The sequence below is a fragment of the Arachis ipaensis genome, chromosome B9 (assembly GCF_059453495.1).
Source record: "Arachis ipaensis isolate K30076 ecotype BB chromosome B9, ASM5945349v1, whole genome shotgun sequence".
Lineage (NCBI taxonomy): Eukaryota > Viridiplantae > Streptophyta > Magnoliopsida > Fabales > Fabaceae > Arachis > Arachis ipaensis.
In genome coordinates this window covers 4104144-4128538 of record NC_142444.1, presented here as the reverse complement: position 1 = coordinate 4128538, position 24395 = coordinate 4104144, and the positions used below count along the sequence as shown (strand labels likewise).

The 24395-nt window shown below is 34.0% G+C and overlaps 4 protein-coding genes across 6 annotated transcripts; 2 read left to right on the top strand and 2 right to left on the bottom strand.

Moving 5' to 3' along the window:
- Positions 1 to 1991: 1991 nt before the first annotated feature.
- On the bottom strand, positions 1992 to 8115 carry LOC110267130 (uncharacterized). The gene is made up of 4 exons (XM_088500528.1): positions 3670 to 8115; positions 2889 to 2954; positions 2697 to 2803; positions 1992 to 2200 (listed from the first exon to the last, which is right to left on the bottom strand). The coding sequence occupies exon 1, from the start codon at positions 7542 to 7544 to the stop codon at positions 4236 to 4238; it is 3309 nt and encodes a 1102-aa protein (XP_088356654.1). The 5' UTR covers positions 7545 to 8115; the 3' UTR covers positions 1992 to 2200; positions 2697 to 2803; positions 2889 to 2954; positions 3670 to 4235.
- Positions 8116 to 8243: 128 nt separating this feature from the next.
- LOC107616528 (F-box/kelch-repeat protein At3g23880-like) lies at positions 8244 to 12563 on the top strand. 3 transcript variants are annotated; one of them, XR_015899126.1, is made up of 4 exons: positions 8252 to 9569; positions 10661 to 11103; positions 11182 to 11469; positions 12281 to 12563. XR_015899126.1 is itself a non-coding variant. In XM_088497915.1 (2 exons), exon 1 carries the CDS (start codon positions 8352 to 8354, stop codon positions 9531 to 9533), a length of 1182 nt encoding a protein of 393 aa, XP_088354041.1. In that variant the 5' UTR covers positions 8244 to 8351; the 3' UTR covers positions 9534 to 9569; positions 12281 to 12563. The 3 variants fall into 3 exon arrangements, 1 of the variants encoding a protein (XP_088354041.1); XR_015899125.1 differs by having other exon boundaries at positions 8244 to 9569; positions 10661 to 11469; XM_088497915.1 differs by lacking the exons at positions 10661 to 11103; positions 11182 to 11469 and having other exon boundaries at positions 8244 to 9569.
- A 1637-nt stretch (positions 12564 to 14200) lies between these two features.
- On the top strand, positions 14201 to 15436 carry LOC107614841 (F-box/kelch-repeat protein At3g23880-like). The gene has a single exon (XM_021112276.2). It carries the CDS (start codon positions 14201 to 14203, stop codon positions 15434 to 15436), a length of 1236 nt encoding a protein of 411 aa, XP_020967935.1.
- Positions 15437 to 19437: 4001 nt separating this feature from the next.
- Positions 19438 to 23625, bottom strand: RIN1 (P-loop containing nucleoside triphosphate hydrolases superfamily protein). Its single transcript, XM_088500529.1, has 12 exons — positions 23416 to 23625; positions 22912 to 23100; positions 22678 to 22809; positions 22281 to 22430; positions 22015 to 22170; positions 21524 to 21658; positions 21175 to 21240; positions 20983 to 21089; positions 20434 to 20533; positions 20252 to 20343; positions 20107 to 20176; positions 19438 to 20008 (listed from the first exon to the last, which is right to left on the bottom strand). Exons 1-12 carry the CDS (start codon positions 23623 to 23625, stop codon positions 19919 to 19921), a joined length of 1497 nt encoding a protein of 498 aa, XP_088356655.1. The 3' UTR covers positions 19438 to 19918.
- Between the last annotated feature and the right edge of the window lie 770 nt (positions 23626 to 24395).

Sequence of the window (24395 nt, the reverse complement as noted above, 5' to 3'; positions counted from 1 at the left end):
TATGTCTTAATCAGTCATAACTCTTGACTCCTCAGTCAATGATGCAAAAACAGTGCCATCTTCAATGGAATATCCAAACTGATTTCAGCCACAGAATAATCCTTTTGGTATTTGGTTTGTAATTCTCGTAGATATTACTTTTAAATCAAAATTTCCTTGAAAAAATTGGCAAGAAGCTATGGTGCTAAAACCATTACATTATTGAACACCGGAGACATGCAATTGAAAAATCCTTATGAGCTTTTGTTTGATTTGTATTTGCAAATTATATTAATATTTGAATTATGTATGAAGTGCAAATTAGATGAGTGAATTATAAGTAACAAATTTTAAGAGCAAATCAATATAATTATATTCACAAATAAATAGATTGAATGACTCATTGAAAATTGTATTTTTGAAGGACTTTGAACCTAGGTAAGAAAAACAAGCGCTCTGTTTTTGTTAGCTCGTATATTAGTAAACATGAAAAAATTCTTAAGTTCTGAACTCTTCAAATTTTTGGAGAAAAGCCAACCAAATTCAAATAATTTATTATGTGATCAGTTTTAGAACATAATATTAGAATTGGCAAAACAAAATGTAATCACAACTAGTAAAGTAACCAACATGACTTTATTAAAATTGAAGTTAATCATTAAGCAGATAACTTAATTGAAATCGCTTATCCTCATTTCATTCTTCCTAATAAAAATTAGAAATTGAGCACAAGCACCACTTTTGCATTGAGCTGCTGGTCCACTTAGATTGAAAAATTGTATTTGCTGCATTTGTGTTCTATTGGCTATTAATGAAAGACCTTATAAACCACTTGTAATTCAAAATTTCCATTCTAAAAAGCTAATTATCACGAGAAAACATTCACCAAATTTTTTTCTTAGTAATGGTTATTATCTTTCTTTCTTTCTAGAATCTTGTTGATTGATTCAAAATGTTAGGGACGTAATACATGCACAAATCAAAGAAGGATTTAGAACAGTGACACAGATTGAAACTATTAGCCATATTTGTCAAAGACATGTGAATTTTCAAGTTAAAAATTCTTATGAAAAATTTGTAGTAGCATCAGAACTCGTTCAGCAGATTGGCCAATAAAAACCTTAATAATAAATACAAACATTTCTTAAAAACCTCAAACTAAATCTAGTAATCTACTATTAAATATTAATAGAAAAACAAATTCCATCATATTAATAAGTTTAAGACTCGCTATTAGTCAAAAGGGAGAATAATAATATTTTTCTGGGAATAAATGTACACCCAATTTACTTGAAAAATATTTTCTTTTAACTTTATAGAACTTTTGACATCATAACAAGTTAGTATTAAAATACACTGTAAGCAATAATTAACAGTTTTCGCTTATTGAAATTAGTATATTAATAGGCACAAATATACTTTTTATTTATTAAATATGTTTAATAATAATAGAGTAAATAATCAAATTTATTTCTAAAAAATTATCCGTTCTTCAAATAGTCTTTGAAATATTTTTTTAATCAAATACATCTTTCAAAGATTTTAAGTTAATTATATTAGTCATTTCATTACTCCTGCTGCTTACAGCATCTAAATTTACTGATGTAGAGTGACATTTCTCTAACTACAACACATACTTTACAATCCTAATTGGCTGCTAACACGATAAGTATTGACTATTATGAAAAAGAAGTAAAAATGAAACAATTCCATATTTTAATAATTTTCATTTTCTGCTATTGTGAAATTAAAACATCTTTTACTAGTTGAACTAATTTAGAGGAGTCTGAATGGCCACATATGGCACACTCATCTTGATAAAACTAATACAAGTGTCCCTTTGCACTTACTATTACTGTATAATTTATGCTTTCTGTTATTTCAAAATGACGTATTGATGCATTTTTTTCTCACGTGTTAAAAAAAATAATATGAACTTCTGATATACCAATCTGGTGTCATTTGTTATTGATGAATATTAACACAAGAATTTCCATGGACAAACTGGAGCTTAAAAGAAATAAAGAAACAAATAAATAGAGAGTTTAAACGAGATTATTAACAATAAGTCATATCACCGAGAAAAAAAATTGTATGCCTTAATTATCTGGACACCGCTTGTAGCCATTGTCCTTGTAATCTTTGGATTTGGATCTTCTAAATTTTGAATTTCTCTCTCATCCTTAAATAGTTTCTCTCTCATATTTTCTCTTGATCTCACCTATAAAATAAATGACGAGAGATTACACTTTACCCTCTAAGTGAAAATTTAAAATTTAGAGGAGCTAAATTCATAATCCTTTATATATATTTCTTTGAAATAACACTATTTTTGAACATAAGAATTTAGAAACTCAAACCAACAATGTTTTTTGTAATTTACAAATTAAGCATCGATAATGTGAATGCCAATTTGACATTTACTTCAATAATAAGTCCCCCACTAATAATGTAAACATAATCAAATGTAATTTTAATTGGCATGAATTCTTTGATCTAATAATGTAAACATAATCATTTTTTCCCCTCAATCACGACCAAAGTCATATGACAACCAATTAAACTCAATATCAAGTAAAGAACTTGGAACACTTGTTCATAAAATAAAGAACTATAGCACTGCCAACTACAGTAATGACACATGAAATCGAGTCACAGTTTTTGCATTTCGCTCATTTAATTTCAAAAAATCTTCAAAAGCAACATTAGTTTCGTACCTCACATTGCATATCCCTCTGTTTGTGGCAAAAATTACTATTGGAGAGAGCGAGCTCTCTAAAGCACGATTCAAATAGGAAAAGCATTCCATATCTAGCATGTGCACCTGCTCAGAATTATTAAGAAAAAGATTAACTACAAGCAATAGAAATGAGAGATTAAGAAAGTAATATATCCAACAACTAAGTCACCTCATCAATAAATAGAACTCCAGGGACAAGCTCTGCTACACCTTCATCAATATATCGGTTGACAACCTATCACAAATAGAATAATAACAGTAAACATACAAGTTAACCTCTTGGCATTGAGGCTTTTTGCTTACATTCATAGATATTTTAGTTAGTAGTCACCAATTTCCATTTATGGTTGAAAATAATTGAAAAAATTGCTAATGAAAATATTCCTTTTCATTTTTCATGAAAAATAGCTACATTTATAAGATTGAAATTGCAAGAAGAAAAAGCTTACCTTTATGAACATTCATATAAATAAAAAAGGAAAAAAAAATATAAGCGCAGATGACATGATTTGACAATACATTGTTAATTTCTTATTTCAGTTTGTCAGTGATTTCTGTTTTCCTAGACTTCAATATCTTGCCCATAAGAGACAGAATATCTTACCCACCTTTAAAAAAACTAAAATTTACATTTTTTCTGAAAATATTTTTTATTTAAAAAATATATTTTTAATATTATAAATAAATAAAACATATTTTTATATTATCTTATCTAAATATAATTAGTAAATAATAATATTTTTATATACAATATCCAACATAAAAGGTGAAAACTCAGGTGAAGTCGACTTCACGTGAAGTTGATATTTGAGAGCCGTTAGATGAAAATTTAGTCAAATCAATCAAATTATCTAACGGTTCTCAAGTATCAACTTTACGAAAATCGAGTGCACCTGAGTTTCTACCAACATAAAATTACTCTATTTTAAAAAAAATTCATAAGAACTCACTCAAGTGTCACGGCCTTGGACACACTCCAACGCTACCGTGCCGGCACTCGGACTTACTCAACCTCTTGAGCTAAGACCAAGTCAGCCTAACCCTCAATACTTAGCAAGAAAGCTAAGAACACAAGATAACACAAGAGAAAGGAAGCTTTGGTGGAAAGAACACTTTATTACTCAAGTGTTGGTTACAAATGATTCACACACCCAAACTCTAACTCTCATCCCTATTTATAGCCATCCACCTCCTCAATGGATGGTTAGGATTAAATCTAATCAACGGTCCAGATTAATCATCCAGAACCTTCTTTACAAATATCTATCCTACCACAACTCTCTAAATGTTTCTAGATTATTCCATATCACTCTTTATACTTCTATATACATCTACACTCTTCTAGAATACTCTATGACCTTCCAGAGTCTTCTAGAACCTTCTAGGGTATTCCGGGACCTTCTAAGACATTCTAGAACGTTCCGGAACCATCTAGAGTATTCTCAAACACTCCAGAAAACTATTCAAACACTGTTAAATCTAACCTTCTAAAATTTTCCGTGACATTCTCCCCCACCTAATGCGCAGACGTCCTCGTCGCGTTCTGTTCATGATAGCGCTCTAGGTGTTCTTGAAATTGCCACAGATTTTCGCGAGTTTCCCAGCTAGCTTCAGTTATCGGGAGCCCTTTCCACTTGATCAAGTATTGGATACTTGGTGGTACTCCTCTTCGTCGCACGACGCGATTAGCTAGGATCTCTTCGATTTCTTTGTCAAAAGATCTAATCACCACAGGCGGAGCACGACTCGAGTTACCTCTACTCGGTTCGTCTTGGTCCGCATGATATGGTTTAAGCATACTCACATGGAAGACCGGGTGGATCTTCATAGAGGGAGGGAGTTGTACTTTATAAGCAACCTCCCCAACACGTCCAATGATCTCAAATGGTCCTTCGTATTTGCGGATTAAACCCTTATGAACCTTGCGAAAGGCTTTGAATTGTTGTGGAAGAAGTTTGATCATTACCTTGTCTCCCACTTGATAGCTTGCATGCCTCCTCTTCTTATCTGCCCATTTCTTCATCCTCTTGGCAGCTTTGTCGAGGTAAGAACGAGTGACATCTGCTTGTTCTTCCCATGACTTAATCATATGATAAGCTCCAGGGCTCTTTCCTGAGTAAGAGGAAGAAAGAGAGTGAGGTGTAAGCGGCTGTTGTCCAGTCACAATCTCGAACGGACTCTTCCCTGTAGACTCACTCCTTTGCAAATTGTATGAGAACTGAGCAATGTCGAGGAGTTTTGTCCAATCCTTCTGATTAGCGCTCACAAAATGCCTTAAGTAACACTCGAGTAAGGCATTCACTCTCTCAGTCTGCCCATCGGTTTGAGGATGGAAGCTTGTTGAGAAATGAAGCTCCGACCCAAGGAGTTTGAACAGCTCTGTCCATAGTCGTCCTGTGAAGCGTGGATCTCGATCACTAATGATGCTTTTAGGCAATCCCCAGTACTTCACCACATTCTTGAAGAATAGTCGTGCTGCTTCCTCTGCAGTGCAGTCAGTAGGGGCAGATATAAAGGTAGCATACTTCGAAAATCGATCCACTACCACGAGAATAGATCCAAACCCCTCGGACTTCGGTAAGGCAGAGATGAAATCTAGAGAGACACTTTCCCACGGTCGCTCTGATGGAGGCAGAGGTTCCAACAACCCACTTGGTGTCTTGTTTTCAATCTTATCTTGTTGGCACACAAGACAAGTCTTCACATAGCTCTCCACTTCAGCTCTCATTTGAGGCCAATAATAAGAAGATTCAATGAGTGCTAAGGTCCTTCGCTGACCTTGGTGACCAGCCCACTTGGTGTCGTGGCATTCCCTCACTAATTTTCTTCTTAGATTTTCCCATTTAGGGACGTATAGTCTTCTCCCTTTAGTGTAGAGAAGGTCGTTTTCTAACCAAAATCTTTTGGTCTTACCTTCTCTAGCCAACTCCACCAACTTCTTGGCTAATGGATCGTGATGCAACCCTTCCTTGATGATATGCATAATATCTCCTTCCACCATAGAAATGGCCGACATCCTGTATGGTTTTGAGATAGGCGGTTTCGCTCCTAACTCCAATTCAATGTTGTCATCCATCTTTCTTCTAGGTGGTAACTGCTTTGGCAACTCGGGAGGCATCACATCCTTATTTTCTTCAATGACTTCCTTGATTTTGGGAGGAACGTCTTCTCTTTTGGATATTGACTCCTCTTGTAATAGAGCCAAATATGTAGTCTCTCCCTTCTTGAAACCTTTCTTGAGTTGCATGGTCGAGAGCATTGGAATTCCTCCAGCCTTTGAGATTGTAGGGACCATGCATGGAGACCCTTTCTCCATGACGCATACTATATTGTAGTATGGCATAGGTATTATATTTGCCTTCCTTTGCAAATCGAGCCCGATGACTATTTTAAAATCGTCCATGGGTGCTACTGAGAAATCCACAAGGCCCTTCCAAGAACCAAGAGTCATCTCAACCCTTTTTGCTACTCCCTTAAGGGGTTCACCCTTGGTATTCACGGGTTTGAACCAACCATTCTTTTCGGTGATCTTCAACCCAAGCCTCCTTGCTTCATCAGGCGTGATGAAGTTGTGTGTAGCACCAGTGTCGATCATAGCCATGACAGGTTTTTCATTGATAAAGGCTTTGACATATATCAAGCCTTTCTTTTCTGCAGTACTTGCCTCTTTGGTCTTCACAGCATTTATGTGTTGGATAGATCCAACACACTCAGTTACTTGAGTTTGAGCTTCTCGTTCCTCAGCAATAGATGCCAAAGTCCCTAGCTTGGGACAATCCTTCATTTGGTGCGGCCCCTTGCACACGAAGCATCCTCCTTTGGGCACGAAAGCCTTCTTTTTTTCTTCGTACTCTTTCTTTGAAGAGTATTTTCCTTCTTTCTTGGTTGAGAAGCTCTTCCCCTTGTCTCCCCCACCTTTAGCAGAACTAGACTTGGAGGAAGACTTAGGTTTAGAGTCTCCCCTATGATACTCAGTGAGTGATTCGGCCACCACGATGGCCTCATCGACATCCTTAACATTCCTTCTTTGTAGTTCTTGCTTTGCCCAAGGTTGGAGTCCATCAATGAAGAAGAACAATGCATCCTCTGATGCTAAGTTGGGGATTTGAAGCGTGAGAGTAGTAAACTCCTTTACGTAGTCGCTAATCGTACTCTTGTGCTTCAACTCCCTCAACTTCTTCCTTGCTTCATAAACCACATTCTCAGGGAAGAATTGTCTTTTCAATTCCCTTTTGAAATCTTCCCATGTGGCTATGTTGCAAGTGCCCTTTTCCATATCTACGCACTTTCTCCTCCACCACAAAGTAGCATTATCAGAAAGGTAGAGAGCTGCAGTGCGTACCTTTATTGCTTCTTCGACCACCCCTTGGCCTTCGAAGTACCTCTCCATTTGCCATAGGAAGTTCTCCACCTCGCGAGCGTCCCTTACGCCCTTGAACTCCTTTGGCTTGGGGAGATCAATCTTTGTCGTCTCCCTTATAATGGTTGGTCGAGATTTCGCCTCCTCGAACCAAACTCGAACTTCCTCAAATAGCTTTAAGGAATTCTCAAGCTTCTCTTCAATTTGGAGCATGCTTTCTTTGAAAGCATCTAGTTCTCCTAATACGTGAGCCTCGAGGGTCTCCTTGTCATGTTCTATCCTTTGGAAGCGCTCATCCATAGAGGATAGAACATTTTCCAACATAGAAACTCTTTCTTCTAAGAAGTTAGAGTCCTTACCTCTAGGCTCACTTGAAGAACGGACCTTCTTGCCTCCCCATTGAGAAAGAATAGTATCCCTTCCCCTTTGAGACTCAACATGCTCCATGGTGATACTAGAAGCCATTCCCACAAGCGACTTGTGCTCCCTCTCGAACCTTGCTCTGATACCAAAATTGTCACGGCCTTGGACACACTCCAACGCTACCGTGCCGGCACTCGGACTTACTCAACCTCTTGAGCTAAGACCAAGTCAGCCTAACCCTCAATACTTAGCAAGAAAGCTAAGAACACAAGATAACACAAGAGAAAGGAAGCTTTGGTGGAAAGAACACTTTATTACTCAAGTGTTGGTTACAAATGATTCACACACCCAAACTCTAACTCTCATCCCTATTTATAGCCATCCACCTCCTCAATGGATGGTTAGGATTAAATCTAATCAACGGTCCAGATTAATCATCCAGAACCTTCTTTACAAATATCTATCCTACCACAACTCTCTAAATGTTTCTAGATTATTCCATATCACTCTTTATACTTCTATATACATCTACACTCTTCTAGAATACTCTATGACCTTCCAGAGTCTTCTAGAACCTTCTAGGGTATTCCGGGACCTTCTAAGACATTCTAGAACGTTCCGGAACCATCTAGAGTATTCTCAAACACTCCAGAAAACTATTCAAACACTGTTAAATCTAACCTTCTAAAATTTTCCGTGACACAAGTCTTTCTACAAAAAAAAAAAAAATAGCGGGATTAATTTTTGAATTTTGTTTGGTTATTTAACTCTTTTTAAAGGCACACGTAGTCACGTACTCACGTAGCACGCGAAAAGAAATAGGAATCGGAAATAGTCAAGTTAGTTCCAAGTTTGTGAAGCTAAACCTTTTCGCCGTCGTGGCCGCCGCTAACCTCCCTTTAAGTTGTTATGGAGCAGCCACATGATTATTACGAGAGGAAGAGGATGCCTTTAACAGTCACCATACACGCCTCAAAACGGCTGCTGTCTTCGACGGTAACGCAATCGCAGCCGCTGCCGTTACTTCCGGATGAACTCATCAGAGAAATCTTGCTGAGGCTTCCGGCGAGATCGCTGCTTCGGTTACGGAAAGTATGTAGTTCATGGAAAACCCTAATTTCCATCCCTCAATTCGCCAAAGACCATCTTCAACATTCAACCGCTGCGGATCCAAGTTTGAGTGGGCCACGAGTTGCTTATCATCATAGTTGCCACTACGAATTCGGAGATTTCTCCTTACGCTCCTTGGTCGAGAACCCTTCCAAACCTACCGAAATCGTTCTTTTGGAGGAGAGACTTAACCACGTAGTTATTGGCTCTTGCAATGGATTGCTGTGCTTTTATGATGTTGTTGGCATCAACATCTTTGTCAGGTTGTGGAATCCCTGTACTGGATTATTGACAACCCCATCGGTGGAACGTGGGGATTTCTTAACGGTTTTCGGCTTCGGCTATGATCATGTGAACGACAAGTACAAGCTTTTTGCGATTGTAAATCACATGGGGTATCATACAACCAAAATTCATACATTTTGCCGCAACCCTTCCAAGAGAGCCATTCAAGGTATCCCATTTAGCAGCATAAAGGGTGATCGTAAAGGGGTATTTGTGCCTGGCACCGCTACCCTTAACTGGATCCTGGATTGCTTGGTTTTTTCCCTTGACTTGGTGAAGGAGACTTTTAGTGAGTTTTCCCTTCCCGTCAGTGATCCGAATGATAAAACCTTCAACTTCCCAGGGTTATGTGAGCTGAGGAACTGCCTTGCATATTGTTTTAATCATGAGAAAACTCATTGGTTTGTGTGGATCATGAAGGAGTATGGAGTGCCTAAATCTTGGACTAAATTGGCCATCATCCCCTGCCTTCCGCGTCTAACTGATTATCATTTACGGCCATTGTATATCTGGGGAAACAATATTCTTGTGGCGGTTGCATCAAGTTTAAGGATAGTTCTGTATAATTTGGATAATGGTAGCTTTGAATTTCCTGTATTGAAACCTACTCCTTCAATAGGATTGTTCGTCTTTGTTTATCAAGAAAGCTTAGTTTCACCACCATATCCTGGCCTTCCAAGTAGCTCTTTCAGTTAATCAAACCCTAACGGACAAGCTGTCTTCTGAATAATGGTTTGATTCTAGTCAACTCCTATGCCTTCTTTATGAGTTTTGACTTTTGAGAATTTATCTCTTCTTATTGCTTTGCTAATTTAGTGATTATTTATCTAGTTTTTTACAAAATTATACTACCTGTTATGATTATTGCCAATTTCATATTCACATGCCCAGGCTGGATTTGTAGGATTAACCATCATTTACTAGTGTTCCTTTGCGCTTACAGTAAATTTATGCTTGTGATGAAGATCTGACCTTAGATTCAAATCTATTATTTTAGGGTAAAATTAAGGGGAAGAGAATGTAATATGTAATTTAATGCGTACCATTTCCTTTTAATTTTGTTGTTTTTGGATCCAAAACTGGATGCTTTACCCGTTGAACCAGATGAAATATGCTGATAATTGGTGTATAAATGATTCATACCATAGTATTGGCATCTTCAAATTATGGATTCATGGTCATAGATGATTCTTTTATGACTAAACAAAATCAAAATTGATACATTTTTATTGTTTATTTCTTGTGATAAATAAATGATTACCAGCTTTCAGTGATCAACATACTAGGCAGTGGGAAAAATGATATATTGATATATTTATTTTCTCTCTTGGTGGTCAAAGAAATAATATGAACTTCTGAGGTTCCAACCTGGTGATATAAGTTATCTGTTATTGATGAGTATTAAAAAATTAGAGCTTAAAACAAATGGAAGAGTTGATACGAGATTTTAACAAACAAAACGAAAAGCCATGTCACAAGGAAAAAGAGCTTTTATGTTCTTAATTATCTAGATATCCCTTGTAGTTCTAGACCCTATTTTATGACTAACAGTCGCATTTGTCATGTTTTTTGCCAACACTCATTTTTTTATATTAGCCCTCTAACATTGCTGGGGAATAATTATTTAGAAACTTTCATCGACTAACAAACTTAACCAACTCGTCTTGTCAAAGAATAATATGAACTTCTAAGAAATTAACCTGATGACTTAAGTTATTTATTATTCATGAATATTAAAGCGATATATTTTTATTAATATATCACATAGTTTGTTTTCCCCGCCTAATCATAGAGATATGTATTGTCATTTCAAAATCCTGCAGTTATGTGTGCTGAGGAACTTCTTTGCAATTTGTTGTGAACATAGAACTCATTGCTCTGTGTGGTTGATGAAGGAGTATGGAGTGTTTGAATCTTGGACTAAATTGGCCATGATCCCACAGTACCTTGGCATACACATTATTCCTCTGTATCTTTGGGAAAATGATGTTCTTCATGGGACTGCTGCTCCCTATTCAAGAATAATTAGGAATAACTTAAACTATGGTAACTTTAAGTTCCCTGTCATTGATAGCCACAGGGATGACATGATGAAAGTTTCTCCTTTGTCTAAGCTCTCCATCGCGGCGAAGCGATTCCATATTTATCATGAAAGCTTGGTTTCACCATCACACTGTGGTCTTGTAAGTAGCACATCTGAAATGTGTTGGATCAAAGTCATCAAAAACCCATGTCTACAATTTCTTCCAAGTGAATTCCTCTATTGGTAAAGGCTTTCCCGGGCTATTTAGTTTCTAGCTATTGTAGTTGAATGATTTATTTAGTTTTTTCAAACTTGGTGTAGGGCTGCAAAACTATACTTTCTGTCCATGATTATTTTTGAACAAGCTAAGCATTCTTATCAAGATCAGATCCTAGGCAACTCCGATGGCTATTAGCTATGCACGCACTTCTTTATTTTGTGATCATTCAAGATATGATATGTTGAAAACCTCACTGATGATAATGACTTTGGTTATGATGTTGGATTAATAATTTACCTCACTGATAATCCATTCCCCTGTTCGCTAGTTGTTTCTCCTTCTTGTCCATCAAACTGAAAGCACAAATTTCTCTCCTGAAAGCGCAGAAGGTTACTCTCTCTCTCTATATTAAGATTTTCTTCTCTCTGTTTTTCATCAAACAGTTTTTGACTAATGAAATTTCTTAGGATCCTCTATTCGATGTATGCCTGATTGCGAATCAAAATAATTTAACTAACAAAGTAAGCAATAAGTTCTTCTTTTTCTAGCTAGGTTTATATTCCCAGCCTCCGTTCATTCTTTGTCTCAATGTTTCAGCAATAATAATTAGAAGTAGATATTTAGCATTAGAAGAGGGATATAGAACTAGTGTTAATTTAATTTATTGACTTTACATAATTATTGAGGAACCTTCAACATAATTATTGAGGCTACTATCTTTCATCCATTTTGTTCATTTGATTTTTCTTATTCTAATTCTGACTCTGATTTTATTTTTGTTCAAGTTGGTTTTTTGATGGCAAATGAAGTAAGTGTTTGAATGATTTAGTTTACTTGCTTTGAAAAATAAAAATAAATTACTTGTTTTTAGCATTTTATTCTATGGCCTCCAAGTCTCTTTTTTTTGGCAGGAACATTTTTATTGTTGTTCAGAAAAATAAGGTCCTAAACAAATACTTGTATCATAAGGGAAATATGTTGATCATTGTTCATTAGAAAAACTATCTCATTACTCTGCTGATACAGTTTAAAGTATAAAACTTGTTGATGTTATTAGTATGTGCGAAGTTATTGCCTAAGAGTGAGTTCATTTTAGGCTTTTGATAGTTCTTTGTGGTTGTAATGGACCTGAAAATGATGTGTCCCTGGATATCTTATTGGGTGGCTGGAGCATAACCCTTTATTTATTGAATTGAACAGGCAATAGGCTTGATAGAGGCAGGGAAGGAATTGCAAGGACTTAAAAGCTCTGGATAAACCATTGCACTTCACTTCGATGCTTATATCATTTAAGAGAGATGAAGCCCTGTTCAAATACTTGGTCTCTGGTATTCCTTGTGTAGCCTCCCAAAATTCTAAACTCGAATAGGTTAATATTAATAGTGAATATTTTGATCATTTGAAGACTGTAATAACACTAGTTTGTAATTTTGTAGAGATAGAGTATAATAATAAATAATAATTTTTTATAGCTTATAAAAAATTTTCAAAAGTAAAAATAATGCATCATAGGAAAAAAAAATATTACAGAATGAAAGAATGAAAGAGTAATCAGTGAGTATGCTGTGAAATATAGAAATAGTTAAAATAAAAAAAAGAATAAGATTGTGTTTTTTAATAAATTAAAGTAATATTCACCACTATATAATTGATGGTGTGTATATAATTATTAAATAATAAATTGCAAGCAAATATTAATAAAGTATTATATTTGATATTAAAATAAAATATAAATAATAAATAAAAATTTGAGATTTAAAATAAAAATATTTAAGATCAAGGAAAGAAATGAAGAGAAATTTTTGGTAAACAACGACTGACGTTAACATGACAATAAATTGAATCAAATAACGTATATTTAAATTAATTGAATTAAAATATATATTATTTAATTATAATAAGAGTTATGCTTAATTGCTTATGCATGTTAAATTGCCTTTTATTTTTTTTTATAATAGCCTTATTAACTAAATATATGTATATATAAAATATATTTATTAGCCATTCATATGCATGTCAATGATTCAGTAGGGGAAACTTAGGTGGGGTGTGAAAAAAAAAATAGCCACTAATTTTGATCTACTAAAAAATTTAGGATTTATTTGAGTTTTTTAAAAAAAAAATTTAATTAATTTTTTATGAAAAAAATAATTTTATATTTAGATATCTTATAAAAAAATCTTTTATCTATTAATTTATTTAGGTATAATAATATAAAAATATTTTTGTTTATTTATTATGTGTAAATTTTTTTTAAAAATTTTTTTAAAAAAGATGTAAATTATAATTTTTTTAAAAAGATTTTTTTATTTTTTTAATATTTTTATTTGTATTATTAAAGATTTGTTTGGACGTCATTTTTAAAAAATATTTTTTTTAAAGTCTTTTACAAAAAGTAAAAGAGATTTATATTTAGATATCTCGTATAAAAAAATTTTATTATTTATCAATTATGTTTGAATAAAATAAGATAAAAATATTTTTTTGTTTATTTATTATGTAAAAAATATCTATTTAAAAAAATCTTTAAAAAAAATATAAATTATAGCTTTTTAAAAAGATGACTTTTTGTTTATTTTTAGTGTTTTTATTTTTACTATTAAAAATTTACTAAACACACTAAAAAAAACAGAAATAATCTTCTAAAAAAAGATTTTTTTTATCAATTTAATGACGTCCAAACAAACACTAAAATTTTATTAAACACATTAAAAAAAAAGATCTTTTTATATCAACTTAACATTTAATAAACACTTAATAATACGGGGTTGGAAAAGTTAAGTTCATTGTATAAATTTTAAAATCGTCTTATAAAAAAGTGGATGCATAAATTGGACTTCAAAATTCATATAGAGCATAAACAACCAATTTTAAGATTTGATTCTTAAATAGATAGATTTTTTTTTTCTTTTAAATACAGAGGTTAAAGAGATAGTGAGATATATTTTTGAATCTCTGTTTTCAAAACTCAATACGCACGCGTTGGCGTTATATCGCGGGAAAGGAACCGGAAGAAATAAATAGCACCGAGCTTTCGTGAGGCAACGTTTTTGCGCCATCGCCATTCGCCCCCAACCTCCGCCGATATCCAAATAGCGTTAATCTCCCCTTCAAGTAGTTATGACGCAGCCTACTTATTATGAGAAGAGGAACAGGAAGCGTTTGAGAGTCACCAGAAACCGCCTGAAACGGCTGCTGCCTTCAACGGGAACCTCATTGGGGCCGCTTTCAGTCCTTCCTGATGAACTCATCAGAGAAATATTGCTGAGGCTTCCGGCGAGGTCGCTGCTTAGGTTTCAGAGTGTGTGCAATTCATGGAGAACCTTAATTTCCAGCTCCCAGTTTGCCAAGGACCATGTTCGTTCAATCGCGGCTGATCCAAGTTTTAGCCATCCACGAGTTGTTTATCATGGTTTTTGGTTCTACAGATACAAAAGATTCGGAGATTTCTCGGTACAATCCTTGTTCGAGAACCCTTCCCAACCTACTGAAGTCGTTCGCTTCGCGGGAAAAAGTAGCCACGAAATTATTGGCTCTTGCAACGGATTGTTGTGCTTGCAAGACAATGTCATGGGTAACTGTATCATGCTGTGGAATCCCTGTATTGGATTGACATCCCAACCGCTGGAAATTCGGGGTTTCATAGGAGTTTGTGGCTTCGGATATGATCATGTGAATGACGAGTATAAGTTTGTTGCGGTTGTTGATCAGAAACATAAACAAGAACCGCTTAGATTTGAAACCAGAATTTATACATTTTGTCCAAACTCTTCAAAGAGAATCATTCAAGATACCGCGTTTAAAAGGATAATTGGTGATGGTAAAGGGGTATTTGTGCCTGGCACCGCCACTCTTAATTGGATTCATTGGCATGGCTTGGTTCTTTCCCTTGACTTGGTGAAGGAGACTTGTAGTGAGTTTTCTCTGCCCCTCAACCTCAAGGCTCCGGAAAATAAATCCTTCGTCTTTCCACACTTATGTATGCTGAAGAACTGCCTTGCATTTTGTTGCAGCCATGAGAAAACTCATTGGTCTGTGTGGCTGCTGAAGGAATATGGAATGCCTCAATCTTGGACTAGATTAGCCACCATCCACTGCCACCACTCACTGCTTACTGGTGCTGCGTTACACCCATTATATATCCGGGGAAATACTCTTCTTATGGCAGTGGCATCAACTTCAAAGATAGTTTTGTATAACTTGGATGATGGCCGCTTAGAATTTCCTCTACTGAAACCTACTCCTGCAGATGTCCCAATGGGATTGTGGTTCTATATTTATCATGAAAGCTTAGTTTCACCATCATATCGTTGCCTTCGAAGTAGCTCGTCCCAAATTTGGTTTATCAAACCCTAGTGTACAATCTCTCTTCTAAATGCTTTGATTCTTGCCAACTAATTCTTGTGATTATTCTTTCTGTTATTTCAAATTCATATGCCCAGGCTAGATTTGTAGGAATATAATGTATTGCACTTACTGTTACTGTATAATTATGTTTTTCTGTATTGTGTATGGTATTCTTTTCGGCTATGTGAGGTGGTTTCTGAGTTCTCTTTGTCATCTCATTTATTTTTTTACTATTTATTTGCTATAGTTTAGCAATGTTTGTGTATCTGATTTTAATTTTTTTGTATTATTTTCAGATACAAAAGGAGCTGAGCAACTTCCGGTGAAGTAGGGACGGCTAAGCAAAGATGGGGAATTCTGAAATAACAATGTTGTTACAGAAGATGGGTTTTATACAAATACTTGTATCATAAGGGAAATATGTTGATTATTGTTCATTAGAAAAAACTCTCTCATTACTCTGCTGATACAGTTTAAAGTATAAACTTGTTGATGTTATTAGTATGTGCTAAGTTATTGCCTTAAGAGTGAGTTTATTTCAGGCTTTTGATAGTTCTTTGTAGTTGTAAATGACTTGAAATTGATATGTTAAAATTAATTAGTCTAGGTTATTTTTTTATTTTTTGATGTCATTATTCAGATTCTTCTTGTTTGTTGGTGTTGTGATACTAATTTTGATTTTGTGGAACGGATTTGATACTGTTTTGAGTCTTTGATAATTGGTTACCAAGTTTTTGTAGAGGTTGAAGGTTATTAATTCAAGTTCTTTTGATACAAGAAAAAAGCAGGTTCATTTCTTTTCTTTTCTTTTCTTTGATATGAACTTTGGTTGTTGCTTCGGGATTAAGGTTGTCTTGCCATGTAATGTACTCTCTTGCTGCTAATCTTCATTCCTTGAGTCATGTACTCTCTTGCTTGAAAACCATCAAGCAGTGCTGCGCAGACAAGCATTTCCTTTGTACTTTGTAACTTGGATCCTTGAGATTCTATTGTCCTTGGATACCTTTTTGGGGTGGCTGGAGCATAACCCTTTATTTATTGAATTGAACAGGCAATAGGCTTGATAGAGACAGGGAAGGAATTGCAAGGACTTAACGCTCTAGATCTAAATAAACCATTGCACCTCACTTCGATGCTTATATCATTTAAGAGAGATGAAGCTTTGATCAAATAACACTAGTTTGTAATTTTGTACAGATAGAGTATAATAATAAATAATAACATTTTATAGCTTATAAAAAATTTTCAAAAGTAAAAATAATGCATCATAAGAGAAAAAATATTACAGAATGAAAGAATGAAAGAGTAATTGGTGAGTACGTTATGAAATACAGAAATAGTTAAAATAAAAAAAATAAGATTGTGTTTTTTAATAAATTAAAGTAATATTCTCTACTATATAATTGATGGTGTGTATATAATTATTAAATACTAAATTGCAAATAAATATTAATAGAAGTATTATATTTGATATTAAAATAAATATAAATAATAAATAAAAATTTGAAATTTAAAATAAAAATATTTAAGATCAAGGAAAGAAATGAAGAAAAATTTTTGATAAACAACTACTCACGTTAACATGACAATAAATTGAATCAAATAACGTATATTTAAATTAATTAAATTAAAATATATATTATTTAATTATAGTAAGAGTTATGCTTAATTGCTTATGCATGTTAAATTGCCTTTTATTTTTTTTTATAATAACCTTATTAACTAAATATATGTATATATAAAATATATTTATTAGCCATTCATATGCATGTCAATGATTCCGGCGAAAACAATTAAAGAGCAACAAAAATGATGGCAAAAAACATGCTCGGAGAAAAGATAATTACTATAAGTACTAAGAACGTGGGGTGCGAAAAAAAATAGCCACTAAATTTGATATTTTGATCTACTAAAAAATTTAGGATTTATTTAAGTGAGTTTTTAAAAAAATATTTTTAATTTTTTTTATGAAAAATTTTTTATTAAAATAAAAATAATTTTATATTTAAATATTTTATACAAAAAAAATTTTATCGATTAATTATATTTCGGTATAATAATATAAAAATATTTTTGTTTATTTATTATGTGTAAATTTTTTTTTTAAAATATCTTTTTAAAAAAGATATAAATTATAAATTTTTATAAAAGATTTTTTTTAGTATCTTTACTTTTATTATTAAGGATTTGTTTGGATGTCATTTTTTAAAAATATCTTTTTTTTAATATTTTTTTAAAAAATCTTTTACAAAAAGTAAAAGAGATTTATCCAATGAGTTATAACTCAAATGACATAGTCTCTCTATACTCATTTAAGAGGTTGCGAGTTCCAGTCTCCCCATCTTTGGTAAAAAAAAAGTAAAAGAGATTTATAAGATTTTATTATCTATCAATTATGTTTGGATAAAATAAAATAAAAATATTTTTTTGTTTATTTATTATGTAAAAAATATATATTTTTTTAAAAAAAGATCTTTAAAAAAAATTATAAATTGTAGCTTTCTAAAAAGATGATGTTTTGTTTATTTTTAGTGCTTTTATTTTTAGCATTAAAAATTTACTAAACACATTAAAAAATAGAAAAAAATCTTTAAAAAAAAATCTTTTTATTGATTTAATACCGTCCAAACAAACACTAGAAAATAAAAAAATAAAATCTTTTTATATCAACTTAACAACATCTAATAAATACTTAATAATACAAATTAAGTTCATTGTATAAATTTTAAAATCGTCTAATAAAAAAGTGGATGCATAATTTGGACTTCAAAATTCATATAGAGCACAAACAACCAATTTTAAAATTTGATTCTCAAATAGATAGATTTTTATTTCTTTTAAATTCAGAGATTAAAGAGGTAATGAGATAATTTTTGAATCCCTATTTTATTTCACTCTCTTTTCAAAACTCAAAACGCACGCGTTGGCGTTATATCGCGGGAAAGGAACTGGAAGAAATAAATATCGCCGAGCTGCCAAGTTCGTGAGGCAACGTTTTCGCCACCGCGGCCATCGCCATTCGCCACCAACCTCCGCCGAAATCCAAATAGCGTTAACCTCCCCTTCAAGTAGTAATGACGCAGCCTAGGGATTATGAGAAGAGGAACAGGAAGCGTTTGAGAGTCAGCAGAAACCGTCTGAAACGGCTGCTGCCTTCAACGGTAACGCTATCGGAGCCGCTTTCAGTCCTTCCGGATGAACTCATCAGAGAAATATTGCTGAGGCTTCAATCTTGGACTAGATTAGCCACCATCCACTGCCACTCACTGCTTACTGATACTGAGTTACACCCATTATATATCCGGGGAAATACTCTTCTTATGGCGGCTTAGAATTTCCTCTACTGAAACCTACTCCTTTAGATGTCTCAATGGAATTGTGGTTCTATATTTATCATGAAAGCTTAGTTTCACCATCATATCGTTGCCTTCGAAGTAGCTCATCCCAAATCTGGCTTATCAAACCTTAGTGTATAATCTCTCTTCTAAATGCTTTGACTCTTGTCAACTGATTCTTGTGATTATTCTCTGTTATTTCAAATTCACATGCCCAAACTAGATTTGTAGGAATATAATGTACAAAGTGTCCCATTGCCCTTACTGTATAATTTATGTTTTCTGTTATTTCAAAATGACGTATTGATGCATTTTTTTCTCATGTGTTTAAAAAAATAATGTGAACTTCTGATATACCAATCTGGTGACATTTGTTATTGATGAGTATTAACACAAGAATTTTCATGGACAAAATTGGAGCTTAAAAGAAATAAAGAAACAAATAAATAGAGAGTTTAAACGAGACTATTAACAATAAGTCATGTCATAGCGAAAAAAAAATTGTATGCCTTAATTATCTGAATACCGCTTGTAATCCTTGTCCTTGGAGTCTTTTGTATGTATTTCTTTGAAATAACACTATTGTGTTTTTTGTAATTTAAAATAAGCATCGATAATGTGAATGCCAATTTGACATTTACTTCAATAATATGTCCCCCACTAATAATGTAAACATAATCAAATATAATTTTAATTGGCATAAATTCTTTGAACAAAAATCATCAATTCATGTGCACATTAGAGAAGCGCATAGTCAAACAGAAACACACTTGAGAGAGAAAAGGGGTATTTTGATCAATGTTACCACATACTAAAATATTCCATAAATCATGAAGAATTTGTGAAAGGCATAAGGGGAAGACTATTATAAACAACTAAAAATAAGAAAATGAGGGAAGTTGAGGAACATGCTGCCGCTTCACATTTCCATTTTCTTCAGAATGTGACGAAAAATAATCACACAATTTCATCAATTCAGCAGCACATTACTGCTCCAACATTTCAGGTTCTTGAGCTCAGGTGCCTGCTACCATTATATCTCACAACAAGATACACAAAAGTAATCTCTAAACCAAATTATGCTGGCCATGTCGAATGAACCGGTTTCACTAACTCAAACCCAAGCAACAGCCATTCCAACATTTTGAAATTAAAATTATGAGATGTATTTATCCTGCTGCTCTTGAAGTAGCCTGGCTGATGACTTAGCGTCCAAGTATAGCGAACAAACTTCATCAAGATCCCCCTAGAAAATTTCACAGTGACACATAAAAACCACCAATTAGTCGAAGGGTGTAGAAAACGGACGACTTCGAAGCACTTAATATCTACTTTTATAGTTACCTTGCAGATGCTGTCTCGGCCATTCATTTTTGATACAACGCTGGCAGGTGATAGAAGTTGAACAGCATGCCTAAAAGGCCACAGTTATTAAATAATATACGAAAGAAAAGCACGATTGCCAAAGAGAAAAATGTAGGAAGCGCACCTTAAAGATGTCCGTTGTCCAATTTCCCCGAGGAATGCTAAACTTTCCTCATCAACAACCAGCTCCTCTACTTGAGCACGAATAGCTAGAATCTGAACCAAAGGTAATAAAACCATAGGCTAGAACAATATGTTCAAAATATAATGGCTTCAACATATTGAAAAGCAGAAAAAGACGATTACCTGTATCATTTCAGCAGGACCATACGTTTGTGTTCGAATGATTACCAACCTATCCAAGAGGTCAACAGGTATGCCATGAGGGCTGGTCATGTCGGTCCCTCTGTATAGAGAACAGATAAGTTAACGTCATATTTCACCATAAGAGTGATAAATACAGAACCATTATCTAACTGCTAATCAATATGATCACCAAATATGCAAGGAACTATTATGCCTCAATAGATCATGAATTAAAAGACGAGGTAAATTGAGATACTCAAAATCCAAGAACATCGAGTGTCCTATAACGTACAAAGAGATCCAAAAGCACTAGTTAACATACATCCACAGAAGTTTACATTTCATTTTTCCCCTCCTCAATCACATGTACCAGAGTCATATGGCAACCAATTAAACTCAATATCAAGTAAAGAACTTGGAACACTTGTTCATAAAATAAAGAACTATAACACTGCCAACTACAGTAATGACACGTGAAATCGACTCACAGTTTTTGCATTTCGCTCGTTTAATTTCAAAAAATCTTCAAAAGCAACATTTGTTTCGTACCTCACATTGCATATCCCTCTGTTTGTAGCAAAAATTACTATTGGAGAGAGCGAGCTCTCTAAAGCACGATTCAAATAGGAAAAGCATTCCATATCTAGCATGTGCACCTGGTCAGAAGCATTAAGAAAAAGATTAACTACAAGCAATAGAAATGAGAGATTAAGAAAGTAATATATCCAACAACTAAGTCACCTCATCAATAAATAGAACTCCAGGGACAAGCTCTGCTACACCTTCATCAATATATCGGTTGACAACCTATCACAAATAGAATAATAACAGTAAACATACAAGTTAACCTCTTGGCATTGAGACTTTTTGCTTGCATTCATAGGTATTTTAGTTAGTAGTCACCAATTTCCATTTATGGTTGAAAATAATTGAGAAAATTGCTAAGAAAAATATCCCTTTTCATTTTTCATGAAAAATAACTACATTTATAAGATTGAAATTGCAAGAAGAAAAAGCTTACCTTTTAGAACATTCATATAAATAAAAAAGGAAAAAAAATATAAGCGCAGATGACATGATTTGACAATACCTTGTTAATTTCTTGTCTCAGCTTGTCAGTGATTTCTGTTTTCCTAGGTTTCATCATCTGTCCCATAAGAGACAGAATATCTTGCCCACCTTGAGGTCGTGCATTGGCAGCATCCAGATCATGTAGCGTTACATCCTTTAGGGGGAAACAAAATTCCAAATCACAAGAAACTATTACCATCAAGCCAGTGTATCAAACACAATCTTACTGGGTCTGAGCATCTAGATGTGTTCCTTTGCAAAACTTATCCAAATGATTTTTTTAGTGTTACAAAAACCAATGAGATCAAAGCATTTATGTCATCTGAATTGAAATCTATAAGAGAATTTGTACCCCAAAAATACAAAGGAATTATGCTTATAATCTATCCTTCCATGGACCCATCTTGATAATAATAATGGGAGTTCAAGTACAATGATAAATCACAAAACTAGCAAATCTTGAGAGGAAGGAGTGCGTAAATATAAAATTCAAGTCTTCAAATCCAGTACCTGAACAATCTCTTTTTTCTTGTGAACCTCTCCCTTAGGAAGTGGGACATACTCTTCTGCTTCAAGGTCAAACTCTGTAGCGAAAGCATCACTTCGGCCCACCCTTTTCACAGCTCCACTATTTGCTTCGATGTATATAACATCTCCAACAGCTACCTGTACATTGTGTCACAAATCCCAAATAAACACCTCTAAATTCTGATTGCTTTACACAACTAGTACTGAGACAGATAACAAGAGAAATACCATGGAAATAGAGAACTCACCTTTTCCTTAATCAAGGCATCATATATGGTGGGGTCCAACTTCAGTTGCTTGGTTCCTTTCACAGTTTTCAATCCAATTATTACATGGCTTATACTTTTACCATAACCGCCTGTTACACTCTCAGTTTCTTCAGGGGAGAGCTCGGTTACCTTGTACCAACAACACATCACAACTTGATATTAATGACAATGATATAGGGAGAGAAAAATCGACAACAACCCCTTCATAATTTAAACAAGTCAATCACAAATGAACAATAAACCACACATTGGAGTGGGATAAATATTTAGTGAAAAAATTCATTCTTTTCCTAGATAAAATCTTCTCTCACTAACATTTTGACTGCAAACTATTTTTACTACAACATTAGGAAAATCACAAAAAATATATTCTCACCTCTCCTTCATAAACTTCCTTGTTTTCCTTGATACGCAGACCAATAGCCCGTCGAAAATTCTCCATCAGAACCTCTGTCTTCTTTACCTCGGACGAGTATACTTCTGAGCCAACCATAGGGCAAAATGGAACCTGAAGTGTACAACAAATAAATTTTACTAATATATCAACAATAAGAACAACCACTCACAACACAAAATAAAAAATAAATTATAAAAATATAGTAAGGGAAACCTTGGTTCCAAGCTCTTGACTTATCCCTAGTGCCAATGCAGTCTTGCCGGTACCGGGTGGACCGGCAAGGAGGAGTGCCCTGCCAGCCATCTTCTTCTGCCTTATCATGTCAACCACAAGGCCACATGCTTCTCTTGCCTCTGCTTGTCCCACAAAACCAGAAGCAAAAGGCAATGCTCTTCCACTAGCCTAAACAATATTAATCACTTTAAGTCTCTCAATTAATGCATACATAACTTCAATGTCCAAAAATGCTGGGTTTTAAGTTGTTGGGTAGTGCAATATGCTAAAAAAGGGTTTCAAAATACTAGAACAATCATGCATAAAAATTGAAACCCGTTTAACAAAAGAGCAAAAAGGTTGAAACTTTGCAGTGAGCTGGAAACAAAGTAACAAAGATTAAAACTTGCTAAGAGGAATAAATAGTCACGCGTGTGAATATATATAAGAGACTAAAAGGCGCAGAAGAAAAAGAAGAGGGTGGAAAAGGTAGAAAATGAGAACCTCAAGGCCTAAGCCTTTGATGTGAGTATGAGTAGCAACGCGTTGCTTCTTGGTAGTTGACTGAACCTCTTCTATTCTCATCTTCTCCATGTTCTCTCTGATTCTCTTTTGCAGAAGAAGAGTGTTGCAGGCGAAAGAAAATGGAGACGAAAATTGTACTTTGAAGACGCGGCCACAGGCAAACAGAGAGCATGCATTCCAGGAAATCATAAATGGGCTTTGGACCTTGGGCTTGGTCCTTGGGCCACACTAGGCCTGGACTCTTTATGTGTTCTTTCATTGTTTAGGTTCTTAATTTGGTTCTGTTCTTCATATTTATTCTCAATCCGATCCACAAAGTTAAAATAAATTAAAAATAATATTTTAAATCAATTTTAAAAAAAAATTAGTCAGACAATTTAATTACTAAATCAGACTAAATTTTCAAACTGGTCTTTGAAATTCATGTCGTACACTAAAATTGTCCCTGAGATTCTAATTGCACTAATTATGTCCCTTAGATTGAAAAAATTGCACTATATTAATCTCTGACCCGTTTTTCGTTAACAATGCGCTGACGTGGACTTTTAGCGACACGTGTCACCTCATAGTTTGGCTACGTATAACGGTACGATGACGTGTTGGTCACACATGGCATGCTGACACGGATGGTTATGCCACTTGTCACAATACTATTTTGCCACGTGTTTGATTATGCCACATGTCACAATGTTATTTGTCCACGTGTCATCTACTGTGTCATCGTTATATATGCACCAAATTGGTCCCTTACTTTACACCAAATGACTCATTTTAGTCTCTGAAATTGAATGTCGTGCACCAAATTAGTCTCTTCATTAGTTTTTTTTTTTTTATAAATTCAAAATTTTTAATATCTTTGAATACACCAATTTTAATTTTATCTTTTCACAAATTATTTAAATACAAGTACTTTTATAAAATATTTTAAAAATTTTAGTTTTAATTATACAATTTTTTTA